Source organism: Eurypyga helias, unplaced genomic scaffold, assembly GCF_000690775.1.
Source record: "Eurypyga helias isolate BGI_N326 unplaced genomic scaffold, ASM69077v1 scaffold5816, whole genome shotgun sequence".
Taxonomy (NCBI): Eukaryota; Metazoa; Chordata; class Aves; order Eurypygiformes; family Eurypygidae; genus Eurypyga; species Eurypyga helias.
In genome coordinates, this window is record NW_010254558.1 from 4513 (window position 1) to 18172 (window position 13660).

General features: G+C 38.6%; 1 protein-coding gene across 1 annotated transcript; it reads left to right on the forward strand.

The window, feature by feature from the left end:
- Positions 1–556: 556 nt before the first annotated feature.
- Positions 557–10221, forward strand: CHORDC1 (cysteine and histidine-rich domain (CHORD) containing 1; the record flags this gene model as incomplete). Its single annotated transcript, XM_010153017.1, has 10 exons — positions 557–606; positions 2988–3044; positions 3525–3685; positions 4251–4351; positions 5310–5368; positions 6394–6464; positions 6711–6816; positions 8398–8517; positions 9152–9214; positions 9772–10221. Coding segments are annotated over 10 exons (932 nt in total), but the record flags the coding sequence as incomplete, so codon positions are not given.
- Positions 10222–13660: the final 3439 nt, after the last annotated feature.

The following is a 13660-nucleotide window of genomic DNA, read 5'->3' on the forward strand; positions in this document are numbered from 1 at the left end:
TGTGATTGTGGAAGATTGGCCTTTGGGTTCAAGTACTCAGTGACCTAGGATACCAGACAGTGGAAATTAAGAATGAGCTGAATTCACTATTTGTGTTAAGATTACTTGTTAACAGTGCTTCTAGATAGAAAACCTTGATCAGGTGCAAAGAGATGTATTTGATGCTGTAGACCAGTATTTTGTCTGTCAAGTGGCCATAGGGACACCTTATTTACTTCTGAATTACCACTAAGGATTAATTATTGATGAAGACAATGGATGATGGTACATAAAATGTTTATTTGCTCCATATGGAGAAGAAGTTTGTTTTAGGTACCTGCTTTCTGGTTTGTGTTGTATAATACAGAAAACAAGTCTGCATTATTTAGGTTTAATATATGCACTCAGAAAGCATCTTTTATGGAGTCTATTTTCCTTCATAATTATGTGCACTTGGGGAAGTGGGACAGCTCATGGCATATGTGAATTGCAAGTGTGAAATTTTTGCTGGCTTTGTGATCAGATGAATAAGGATTCTTGCTATGCCTGGACATTAATAATAGTCATTTTCTTCTAGATTCATGCACATATCATCCAGGTGTGCCAGTCTTTCATGATGCTCTCAAAGTAAGTATGCAAGTAGCTTTTTAAGTCTTATCTTTTTTTCAATATATGTAAAATGTTTTGCTTCTTTTCTTTTTTAATTCCAAATCTTTTGGTGCTGGAAACTGTTGTCCAGCCTATCATGTATGAGCAACCCCATGGAATTGGAAAAACACACTTGCTCAAACCTGAGAAAGAAATTAAAAACTATACTCATACAGTTAAATGCCATGCAAGTGTGTATGACACGTTTCCTATTGATTGACTTTAGATATCTGTCATGGTTTAACTCTGGCCAGCAAAAATACCAACAGTTTAGGTCCTCTGAATAGGTCTTTGGAGGCACTGAGAGGTGTCATACTCTTTTACAGAATCATAGAATCACAGAATGGTTTGGGTTGGAAGGAACCTTAAAGACCATCCAGTTCCAACCCCCCTGCCATGGGCAGGGACACCTTCCACTAGACCAGGTTGCTCAAAGCCTCATCCAGCCTGGCCTTGAACACTTCCAGGGATGGGGCATCCACAACATCTCTGGGCAACCTGTTCCAGTGCCTCACCACCCTCTCCAGGAAGAATTTCTTCCTGATGTCCAATCTAAACCTCCTCGCTTTCAATTTAAACCCGTTACCCCTTGTCCTGTCACTACAAGCCCTTGCAAAAAGTCCCCTCCCAGTACCCTTGTAGGCCCCCTTCAGATACTGGAAGGCTGCAATAAGGTCTCCCTGGAGCCTTCTCTTCTCCTGGCTAGTTAGTTAACCTGCTTGGAATTCAAACCAGCTGCTTAAGGCCCTGTGTGGCTAGTGAACTAATGTTTATGTGACGTTTGCCTGCCATAACTATAATTGTGTTCTGTTAATCTGACAAATGAGTGGGTTGATTAAGTTCGGACTGGTTGCCCCTGCCTCTGATGCAGCTGTCCAGGATTCTTAGAATGCATCTTCAGTAGGGAATTAAATATACTTGTGACTGTTCTCCAGTGCCAAGGCCAACTGTGACCCATATTCATTATAGTAAACTGTTTTCCTGCTTCAGGATCTACTGGATGCATCTGAAGTACCTACAGGGAATTATTTGAGACACAACTGCCAAAACAGTACTGGAAATCATTCTAACAATTTAATTGTGTATAGTCAGAAATCTGGTGTCCAGAAATGGAGCCTGGCACTGTTTTCTGTAGAATACATATGTCCTAAGTGACCTTTCTTAGGACACCAAACTGCTGTTTAACCAAGCTTTGAGGCAAGCTTTTTTTCTTGATACTTAGGAACCCTTTCTGCTGGCAGTGCATCTCATCCCTGTACCATAACATTGTCTTTTGGGCTCGCGGAAGCTTGTTTGTATGTGCTGGGTATCGTGTTTCTGTGAGCTGTTGCTCATACTGCAGTACATGACTCCGGAGTTGGCCACCATGTGCCACTGGCAAACTGGGACGGATGCTGTTAGATCAGATGCGATGTAGTTACTTAGATTATGGCAATTTGTTTTGTACAAAGTTATAGTTGCACTCATAACACAGTACATAAAACTTCCACCTAAGTATAAAGACAACTTTTACACTTACCTCAAAGCTGGTGTTCACTCCCTCTTTCTCTTACACGTGCACTGTTTGTACAAGAAGTACTACTTTTCCCTTGTCCTATTTCTTGGCCTAATTAAGATTTTACTGCAATTTTATGTGGGCAGTTTTCTTCCCACTATGAATTCTAGATAATCTAAGTGGGCAGGGTGAACGTTTTGTCTCCTTTACTGTGGAAATAGTTAAAACTTTGACAATATTTTAGAATCATCTACCTAAACCCCATTGTATCTCACTGCTTAAGCTCTCAGAGCAGTGGTGCGTTTATTAGTCAAGCTGTTGCCTTTAATAAGGTTCGAGTTCTAAGATACATTATTCATAGTGGCAAGATAATGTTCTCTAAAATTGAATTTCTGGTTTATATAATAAAAAAGTGCTCTTGATTGATGTAGTTAGATAGGTGGCTGTGCAATGCAGATAACCAGCAATGTGGTGGGAAATAAGCAGTTGAAAGGCAAGACTAGTGCTCAAGGAAAGAAAAAAGCATTATTTGAGGGAGGGAACCTGTACATTCTGCCACAGGTGAGCCCAGTTTCTGGTACAGTATTTGTTTGCTTTGCTTACGTCTTACTTGGAGATAAAGTAACACTTCTGTTTTCTGTGGTACAGAGTTGGCACCTAACTTGTCATGGAGATACTGCCTCATGTTTACCCAACTTTCTGGTGAAGGCAGCATGAGTGAACTAGAAATGGGAGATGTAACAGGTTTCTTTGGCTTTTAAAAATGGGCATAATGATAATATTGTTCAAAGAAGGGAAGAAAATAATCTCTGATCATAATGTGCTACAAGGTAGTCATTCTTGTTTTATCCCAAAATTTTGATAGGGCTGGTCATGTTGTAAGAGGAGAACAACGGACTTTTCTGACTTCTTAAGCATTGCGGTATGTACTCGTGATTATTTACGATTTTTATACTTGTCAAATGACAGTGATAAATATTAAATGGCACATGTGCTTGTAGGTTTAAAATTTGCATACTTTTATTGCAACTGTCTTAAATCTTGTATGCACTATTTTGTGATATAATGTTGAAGCTGAGTCTCATTTTCAAGCTGTGAGGGCTATACTTAGTTCAGTCAAAACCTATTTAGATGCTTGTTAATAATGAAGGAAGAAGGTCAGTATTTTTGTTACTTTGCTTGATTACAGAAGCATGCATTTTTCTTTAACATAATGTCCAAATGAAGATATTTTCCACCTTTAGTTGCATTTCCTTTGCAGCCAGAATGGACTAAATGAGAAGGTGGGGCTGAAGAAATAAGGAAAATTCTTGCAGTTTTTGATAATTTTTAATAGTGTACACAAAAATATACACCGCATGTATGTATATATATATATATACAAATATGCTTTTTGTCATAGGGTTGTACAAAGGGTCCCCATAACAGTGAGAAACCTCCTGAGCCTGTTAAACCGGAAGTCAAAACTACCTCTGAACGAAAGGAGCTGGCTGAACTGAAACCCAAATTTCAAGAACACATAATTCAGGCACCAAAACCATTGGAAACAATTAAACGGCCAAGGTACAGTGCACAGAACGAAGGGTTGCCAGATTTGTAGTCAGTTGCTCAATTTAAAGGTGGTTTGGTTATTCAGTGTAAAAATTCCCAAATTAACGTGGTAGCAGTGATGATGTTAAGATCTTAAGTTTCCCAATAAGATAAAGGAATTCTGGTTAGGACAAGGTAGTACTGGACCTCCTAGCATTTAGGGTCACAGGAGACAAAAATTGGGGGTCTAAAGCCTCATAGCTTAGAATGCCACTAGCAGTCGTGTTTAGTTTTTTAGGCTCTTTAAGGTCAAAAAATAATTTTAAGATGCTTGTATTTAGATTCCTTAATATCTCTGATTTATTTTTGTTGCTGTAGAGCATTTAGGATTTCCTGTTGTAGTCCAAAACTGCCTTCTAAGTTTCTAGTCTGTTTTTCGATAAACAGTAAGAATTGGCATTTACAAACCTTTTGTTGTAAGGGAGATTGGAAAGGAAGAGCCTTATAGCAAGATTAAAAGTTACTACTTTGTTGTCATTTCTAAATTATTTTTCATGAAGCTGACACGAATACTTGGATACCTTTTTTTTTTTCTTAGCCCAGACGAGCCAATGACAAATTTGCAGCTGAAAGTGTCAGCTTCCTTGAAGCAAGCACTAGACAAACTGAAACTGTCGTCAGAAAACGAAGAGAAAAAAGGTAAGGCTGTAGGGAGGGTAAGTAGGTATGTGATGCTAATTGTCCCACAAATAAATGAAATACTGGTGGTTTTGTGGTTGTCTGTGAAGTAATTATTTCATGTAATTATGTTCTTGTTCTTAATAATCCAGGAAATACCTTCCAGTCTAGGGAATCATAATCAAAGTTGAAATGTAAAGCATGTGGAGACTTGGGTGTTAGGGGAAGTATGTTCCCCTTAAAATTATTTGAACTGCCTACTTTAAGATTTCCTGGTAGAATGGACATGGTTGGGAACATGCATTTCTGAATATATGACTGAAAGAGTTTCCCAAGAAGTGAACTCCGATGTCATTGCAAACACGGTGTCATGTAAAGCCTTTCATAAACTGGTGAAATTCCACTGAAGGCTAGTTGGTTCTCCCTCATCTGTTTTTCCTCTCTTTTTCTTCCCACCTTTTATTTGGAATTTGGTTCCGGACCTACACTGCTCTTTAAGAAATACTTTTGAATTTCAGTCTACATTTGTAGTTATTTTATACTCTCGTTCTGGTGCCAAAGCTGTCCTTTAGCTCTTTCTACCTGGAATCTAAAGTCCTTCATTGTGTATATTTATAGACAGCAGTTGGAGCCTTTTACATTCTTAGTTTTTAAAAAACAAGATGAGTGATTACTCTTCCCCTATGATTGTAATAATCCTCTTTTTTTATTTTTCTTCCCCCTTCCCTCTTAAAACAGTGTAAAGTTACAAAACCTCAAATTTGGTGCATAGATACTACAGCTTTTGGAATGTTTGCACATTTTCTGTTTCTTCATACCTTTTTGGCAGACTTCAGTGCCAGGCAGAAAATAAGACAGCTTGAGAGGATTGTTTTTTCCTTATCTACTCTTCAGCTCATTTTAATTCTTCATAAAAGCAAAATGTTTGGTATTTTGTACAATTCTGTTGCTGTTTTCTACAATGTGATTCTGTTTACAGAGGAAGACAGTGATGAAATCAAGATTGGGACGGCATGTAAAAATGCAGGCTGTTCAAAAGTGAGTGATTCAGTTCCCCTCTTAAACCCAGCTGCTAATTAAGTTCACGGTTTTGGTTTCCTTTCTTGGGTGGGTTTTTTGTGTGCTACAAATTGATTTGGAGATGGCACAAAGTCCCTCAGGCTTAACGAATGTGGGTTTGACAACCAGTATGGACAACGTGGGCTGTTCCGTACTGTGGATATGGTAATTCTAAGATTACTTTTTTTAAGCCTGTCCTGAACCTCTAATTAGTAAGCTTGTTAAACCCATGATCCTGATGTGCTTCAAGTTAAAATGTTAACTATAGTATTGGTGAGAGGTGGCTTCCTTATCACACTTGAATTGCTCATGGTAATCTCTGTATAGGTCAGAAGCATCTGCAGATCTTATCCATGCTTCCTGCCAGAAGAATCTGCAAAGAAAATGTTTTAACACTTCTAGCACCAAAATTAATCTTTATATTACACAGCCATTTAAATGGAAAGCTTTTTACACTGTCACTCTTGTGTTGCACAGAATGGGACAGTAGAATTAAAATAGGTATTTCACAGGACATCGGGCAGATTTTGCATTTCTTGCTGAAACTCTGGTGGGAGGAAAACTTAACTGCAGTCCCTTGTTTGTGTTAGGAAGAACAGTGGCAGCATTGTATATGGTTTCATTTACTTCCTTTTGAGGATCCATGTGTTTTATGAATGATAAATTTAATTGATTTCCCAGTACCTGTTTGTCTGATTATTCAGTATTTTTAAAGATTGATACCTCTCAGGATGAAAAGTAACCTTAATGAGCATAGATGATGTCACCATTGATGTACTCCACTGAACTAATACAAAGTATAGCTTATTAGGAGGAGTGCTGGGGAACCTTTTGGGAATGGTTATTTTGAAAAGCTAGGGCAAGCCATTAGGTTTAGATTATTTACTCAAAAGCTTTGTGGTACTTTGTTCAATGTTCCTGTTCTGGGTTCTGTTTTGGTTGGGTTTTTTTCCTTTGGTTCATGTCCTGTAGCAGTAATATACTCTAAATGCTTTGTTTTATAGACGTACGAAGGACCACACAGCACAGAAGAAGTATGTATATACCATTCTGGTGTTCCTATATTCCATGAGGGGTTAGTATTCAATTAACTTGATATTTTTTTTATTAGTCTGCTTTGTGTTCCTGCTTTCTTTGTAGATAGTGCCTTGTTTTCATTCAGTATTTCTTGTTCAGTAAAAATAGCAGTGCTTGAAGAGGGTGTACTGAATTAGCAATAATACTGCAGAAAAGACAGATAAATATTGCGTAAAAGATCTTAAGTACTCACAGTAAATAGTGTCCTAAATATTGTTTGTTAATTACTTTGCAAACTTTCAAGGATGAAGTATTGGAGCTGTTGTAAGAGAAAAACATCTGACTTCAATACATTTTTAGCTCAAGAAGGCTGCACTACAGGAACACATGTCTGGACTAAAAATGATGCGGTAAGTACCACTAACGCTGCGGTCTGTAGCGGGCAGCTCTGAATTTTGAGTACCAAAATGGAGTTAGTAGCTTGACTGAGTTACTGCTGTAGTCAAGCTGTTACAGTTCACTACCTCTAAAAAAATACAGGGGGCATTACAGACGGCATGACAGCAGAGAAATGGAGTTTGAAGGTATCTAGGGTAGAAATATACTTGTAATAGTGTACAACCTTTAGTTTTAGTGACACATACAGTATCACTATTTCATAGCATTCTTTTCTGCTTTGTTGGTTAAGAAAGTCTATGGTATTCCATATGGAATGTATTCCTTTAAAATAGATTCTTAGAAGTCTTTCCTCACCTGAAGACCATGTAGAGAGCTACCATACACCTTCTGTAGTAACATTCCTGTGCCTCCGGTTTCATCCAGAGGACCTGAGTTGTTGTTTAAGTAGGGATGGCAGGGCGGATAAGGCCGATGAGGTTCCATGGGTGGGAATCAGGTATGGAAGGGTCTCATTCTGTCTAATTTGGATTCTGTATTACACATTGGAAGATTTTTCTGGTCTGAATCTAACTTAGTGTTTTGGTTTGGCTACCAGTATAACAGATGCAGACAGAGCATCTGTTTAGCTTGTAGGTATTTCACTGCAGTGTTGGGAGCAAACTGCAGAATTAGAATGGAAATGTTTTTCAAGTTACAAGTTTAAAAAGATTCTTAGAGAATATTATAGGACATAACAATAGAACTGAACACTTAATTCAAAAACATTAGCTGGTCACATGCTGAATGCAGGTGAACGCAAAATTCTTGTTATGAATATATTGTCTGTTGCTGAGAACTGTGGGTTCCTCTAGTGGGAGGTGTCCCTGACCATGGCAGGGGGGTTGGATCTAGATGATCTTTAAGGTCCCTTACAACCCAAACCATTCTATGATACTGCAAGCATCAGTAACATTTAACAGAAGAAAATAAAGAAACAGAAAGTGTACTTCTGTTACCTCATTCTATAACAATTACTTTACAAGCCCTTTAAGTCAGGGAATTTCTGCTTGCTCAGAAGGCTTATGTGTGTGTTTTAAGAAACATTTTCAAAGGCGAAAGGCAGGATTAAAATAAAAGCTGAAGTTGTAAGCCTAAAGCAGGAGAGTATGCTTGTAAAGAATTTACCTGGATGTTCAGAAACTGTATAATAAATGTGTGTGTATTGAGATAATAGCCTTCTAGCTAATAGGGTATTTTTGACATTACCTTTTTGTTGTTGTTTTGGGTTTTTTTCACTGTTTATTTTTCCTGCATCAGAAAATAGAGGGTAATATTTAATAATTTTTTGCGGTAATGAGAAAGTTACTTAGTCGGTTTTTGTTCCTTTCTACTACCTGTTGGATACCTGTAGTCATGGAAAGGAAGTTAATTCAACAAGTAACTTTTTTTTTTTTGTGGTTAATTGGGGTGTTTTCATTCTGTTTCTGGGTTGGTGCTTTTTTCCTTTTACAGTGTCCTTTTAAAATAGTTTTGGGCTTTTATCCTTATTAACCTTGTAAAAATATTTTTGAATGCAATTTTAAGTCGTTTTTGGTAACTTTTTCCTTATATAGGGGAAGAAGGTAGTTCCATGCAGGCATGACTGGCACCAGACTGGAGGAGAAGTGACTATTTCTGTATATGCTAAAAACTCAGTTCCTGATCTTAGCTATGTAGAAGCAAACAGCACAATGGTGAGTATCTGCCTTAAGGTGTCATTTTCCTATTTAATTCTTAGAGCAGCTTGAAGTTAGGAAGGTCTGGCCTCTGGTTTATTTACAAGGCACAGGTACAATAGCATAAGAATATTTTTTGAGTAACAGCTGTTTCTTGGCATTTGTGTCTGTTCAAGCATGGATAGCTTTTATTCATCTTCTGTTTGGACATCTGTACTTTAATGTTTTTAATCTTTAATTTGACTTCTGCAATTAAAACCCAGGTCTGATAGATTTGCATCACAATACATATAAGTAGTTATAGATTTTTAATTTTCTTGTATTTGGTGTAATGTAATTTAATACAGTTCTTGGCAGTATGCAGTTTCACAGCTACTGGTAGTATCACAAGTGTTAAAATGCTTCTCTGATTTCTCATTTGGAGAAAATGATACAGCTGCCAGGATGTATGTATGGCCACTATTGACCATGGTACTGTATCAGAATCTGTTACAATAGATTTTCACTTCTCTGTCTAAGGCACAATTTGATCACTTTGCTCATTGTAGCATCTGAGTCCTGATGTGATATATTTTGCTTAAACATACTTGAAGTGTCCAGTGTTTTATAAGCCTGACAAAATTTTCTGGTGTTGGTTTTTTTTCCTTTTAAGTTAAACATCCATATTGTATTTGAAGGAGAAAAGGAATTTCATCGCAGTGTGAAATTATGGGGAGTAAGTATAATTTTCCTATTAAAATAACTTTTCCTATTATAAAAAACACAAACACACAACAAAGCATAACAAAACACAAAGCCTCAGCTTTCCTCTCTTTCAAAACAGTTCCTTTTCCTCATTATTCTAATTATTTAAAGAAAATCTGTTCCATGTCATTCAGTAATCTGCAGTTAACTGACTCAACTGCCCCAAGTGACCAGGTATGATGATGACATAATTGATGCTGCTTTGAGCAGAAGGTGACATCCTGAGGTCATTTCTGTCCCGATTTGTCCTGAGATTGCGACACCATGATAGTGGTGTTGCAGAAACCCTTGACACGATGTAATTGCATGTTTATGGGTGTGTTAGACCAATGTGTCTGTTATATATGCACAGGCATACATTCATAGCTTGGCAGTGGGAGATGGGTGACATTTCCAGATGGCAGAGGGAACTCCATCCACCCAAACATCTGTTGAAATCCAGTGATAAAATTCTCTTCCTAGCTTAGTTCCTAAATATCTAGTATTCTGTTTCTTACCTTGAAGTCTGAAATGTGTTTTCTGTTCTAGGTAATCGATGTGAAGAGGAGTTACGTGAACATGACGGCTACAAAGATCGAGCTCACTATGAGAAAAGCAGAGCCTCTATTATGGGCAAGTCTTGAATTACCAGTATCCAGCACGCAACAGAAAAAAGAGAATTCAGATCAATAATGATTCCAAGAGACAAGTTATTTACCATTATGAAGTGGTGACTTGCTACTGTAATCAAATATTTCACTTTTCTATAGATTCATTTTTTTTAATGCTAGATCCTGTGTTCCATGCCAGAAAGAAATTTGATGCACAGTAAACGGGGGTGTAAACTTGAAGGGTAACAGCTATTTCTGCTCTTGCTCCCATGAGTGTATTTATTCTAATTGGAGTGTCTCCATGGGGATTTAGAGTGAAGGAGCTATTGCCCTTTGCATACAGCCTGACCTACCACCCACTGACTGTCCAAACAGATGTGTTCTCCGTCCAGCGTGTCTTCATTTTTCAAGCATTTGGTTTAGCCTGGATCTGCTGGGCAGCACATGCTAAATTCAGCACTGTTCACTATGAGGCACGCAGTAATGCAGATACAAAAATCTGAGTTTATGAAGTATTAACATGCAGTTCTACATCCAGAATAAAAAGGTCCATAAACATAAATATGAAAGTACACCTGTAGACTTGCATTTTTGGCTTCTGAAACTAAGGTTTGTTCCAATACCTGTTGACTGTGAAGGGATGGAATAAAAGGTATTTTGCTAAGGATTTCAGTACTTGCTGACTCTTTTACTGCTTTTCACATATAAAAGCAGGAGATCAGATTAGAATAAAAAGAAAATTAGCAGAGAGAATTTCTTAATTTTATTTTTTTCTCCTGTACCTTTGGTATTTGAATTGTAATATAGAAAAGTGAGTGGACAGTACAGTGGCTGAATAACACAGCATCTCAGCTGTGGAGGATATACGAAGAGCAGACTGTTATAAAACTACCAAGGTGCTATATATATTGATAGTCTTTTAGAATGTGTGTTCTGTGCTGTTCTACAACATGCAAAATTAGGGACCTTTTTTCAAAGTAGGTGGATATGTGTGGTTGGAGAAGACAGTACACGCTGTGGGCGTCTCAGGAAAATGATCCCCATGTCGATATGCATAGCTCTTGTTTCTGAGGATGGTAATCCAAGAACTAAATTTATCTGCAGACAAATCATAGGAGAAACAAGAAATAAGCTTTAAATTGCTTGTCTCAAATTGTAATCGTACCTTTTGAATTTGAATATTTTTAAAATACTATTTCTTTTGGACAGCATAGGCAAAACACTCTAATTGGGAATCCATACCTTATTTTTGTTTTCAGTTCTCCATCAGTGAAGATTTGTGGCTGAAAACAGAATAGTTTTAAAAATGAGACTTTTATCCAAACAGCAGCACGTGCAGTACTGTTGCTTTCTCTTTCTGCTTGAAAGAGTTACTTAAATTTGTGTTGCAGCTGAAAAAAAAAAAAAAAACCAAAAAAACACGTTTTCACGTGTCATGCAAAGTGCACACCGTTACTTATTGTGCCACAACTCACATACGTGTACACACAGTGCTGTGGACTGCTGATACGTATGGGTGGTCACCTACGTACCTTGGCAGGCCTGGAATAATGCCAGGAGAGAAGTGAGGGCATTCCAAAGTTAAATACGGATTCCTAAGAATCTTCCTGTTCTCCAACAGGTATAAATTGCCTTGAGCTCAGACTCCTGTCTCTAGCAGTACTTGAAATCCTACTTCATGTCTGAAGTAGTAGGAAATACATTACCAAAGAAACCATCCCCAAACACCAAGAAAGTAACACCCATGCAGTATGTATGAAATTTGTTTTGGTGCTTCTTTACCTATTCTTCAGGATCCTGTTTCCTCATTGACTTGGAGGGAGCCTGGTTGCTTAATCCCTTGGGGCCCCTATTGAAAGTTCCAGCTCTTGTGTTCTGGGAGAAGATTCTAATAATGACTCTTTGTTTTCTAAATGAATTTAAAAATGTCAGGTGCTGTGAAGTCATAGGATGCAAGCTTACACAAATGTGTGCCTGCAAAATGGGCCGTTAAGACTTGAGCAGGTGTCCCCTGATGTTCTGAACCACCACGTGCAGCTCGTCTTAGGATAACACTGAGAACAGTCACTTCAGTGGATGACAAAAGTAGTGAGCCTCACGTGCTTCTGCATGCAGAACTCTGACCTGGGACAGCACGATGAGCAGCGTTTGCTGCCAGGAGAGCAGTCTTACTTAACAAACAAGTTCAAACGTGTGTCGTTCCCTATGGATATATAAATGCCCTAAATATGTTTTCCGCATTTGCTTTATCATAGAATCATAGAAAGGTTTGGGTTGGAAGGGACCTTAAAGACCATCTAGTTCCAACCCCCCTGCCATGGGCAGGGACACCTTTCACTAGACCAGGTTGCTTTAAATGTTTTCAATTTGCTCGCTTCCTTATGTGCAGTAAATTTGTGTAAAATCCAACTTAAAGAAATACAGGGGAAATAGTATTTCTTGGGAAAAGGGAATTTCAGGTTTTAAGCAAGTCACCTGCTCCCTGTGTGCACTGAACGCTACATAGAGCAGATAATCTTGTGATGTTCTGCTGGTAGCTGAGTCAAGTTGGCTCGAAGTGGAAGAAAGCTCCTGTAAACAGTGTTTCCAGTTGTGCTTTTCATTCATTCCTCCTACTCTTTTCCTGTTGTTCTTACTTTTAGCAGCAAATTAAAGATAATTCAGGAGTCCCATAATGACTTCCCTAATCAGTGGCAATAAAACCACTTTTACCATTCACCCGTGAACAAACAACACCAAAAAGAAACCCTACACAGCTTTGATCAGACGAGAAGGTGCAGGTTTTACAAACAGCCTGGTTTTGTGTGGCCTGTGATGCTTTTCAGAATGCAGGGGTAAGCTTTCAGTCGGGGTGGAGCATCACACGTTTGACTGCGTGAATCCTTCGCGGCCTTTATAGCCACCTGTGTGTGTCTGGCATCAACCGGCAAAGTCCTATCGGGTGCTGAACGTCAGTGTTAGGAACTGTTGCTCAGAACAAGCTTCAGCAGACCAGAGTTCGGTCTTGGTGACTGACAGAATGAGATCCTGACGTGGGTGGTGGTGGCTGATGCTTCGGTGGAGGATGGGTTTGGCTGCAACTTTGAGTGGGAAATGTGGAGAGAAGGTGAAACCGGCCGTGGTGTACCCAGCCAGTCACCGTACTTTCTCAGAGCAGGATTTTGAAAGCTTAGCCAGGGGATTTTTGGACAGAGTCTTTAAAAGCTGTAGCATCCAGGTGCACACCTCTCCTTCACAATCCCTTTTGAGTATGAAATACTGCATGGGTTTGTGACAGAAATCTTAATCTTTTCCCTCATGTCTGAGCCCATTTTCCTACCTACTGTTATGTATTCTATCTGTAACAACATTTCTTGGAGGAGCTGGAACTTTTTCTAATGATAATATACTGAAAGCACTGGGCTGTCCAGCTACTCTGTCTCCGTTTGACATGGCACTGATGTAACTTGACAAAAGAATCACAGAATGATTTGGGTTGGAAGGGACCTTGAAGCCCATCTAGTTCCAACCCCCCTGCCATGGGCAGGGACACCTTCCACTAGACCAGGTTGCTCAAAGCCTCATCCAGCCTGGCCTTGAATACTTCCAGGAATGGGGCATCCACAACATCTCTGGGCAACCTGTTCCAGTGGAAGGATCTTCCACTGGATGATGATCTGGAACATGTACATTATCAAGTCACCATTTCAGTAGTTTAGGAACTAATTTTACTAGGAATTTTGCCTTGAAAACAAAATCTAGTTATTCTCCGTAACGATGCATTTTTTGCTTGCATTCTTTAAACAATGGCATGAGTATTGTTTAAATACTGTACCTGTTAATCAGTG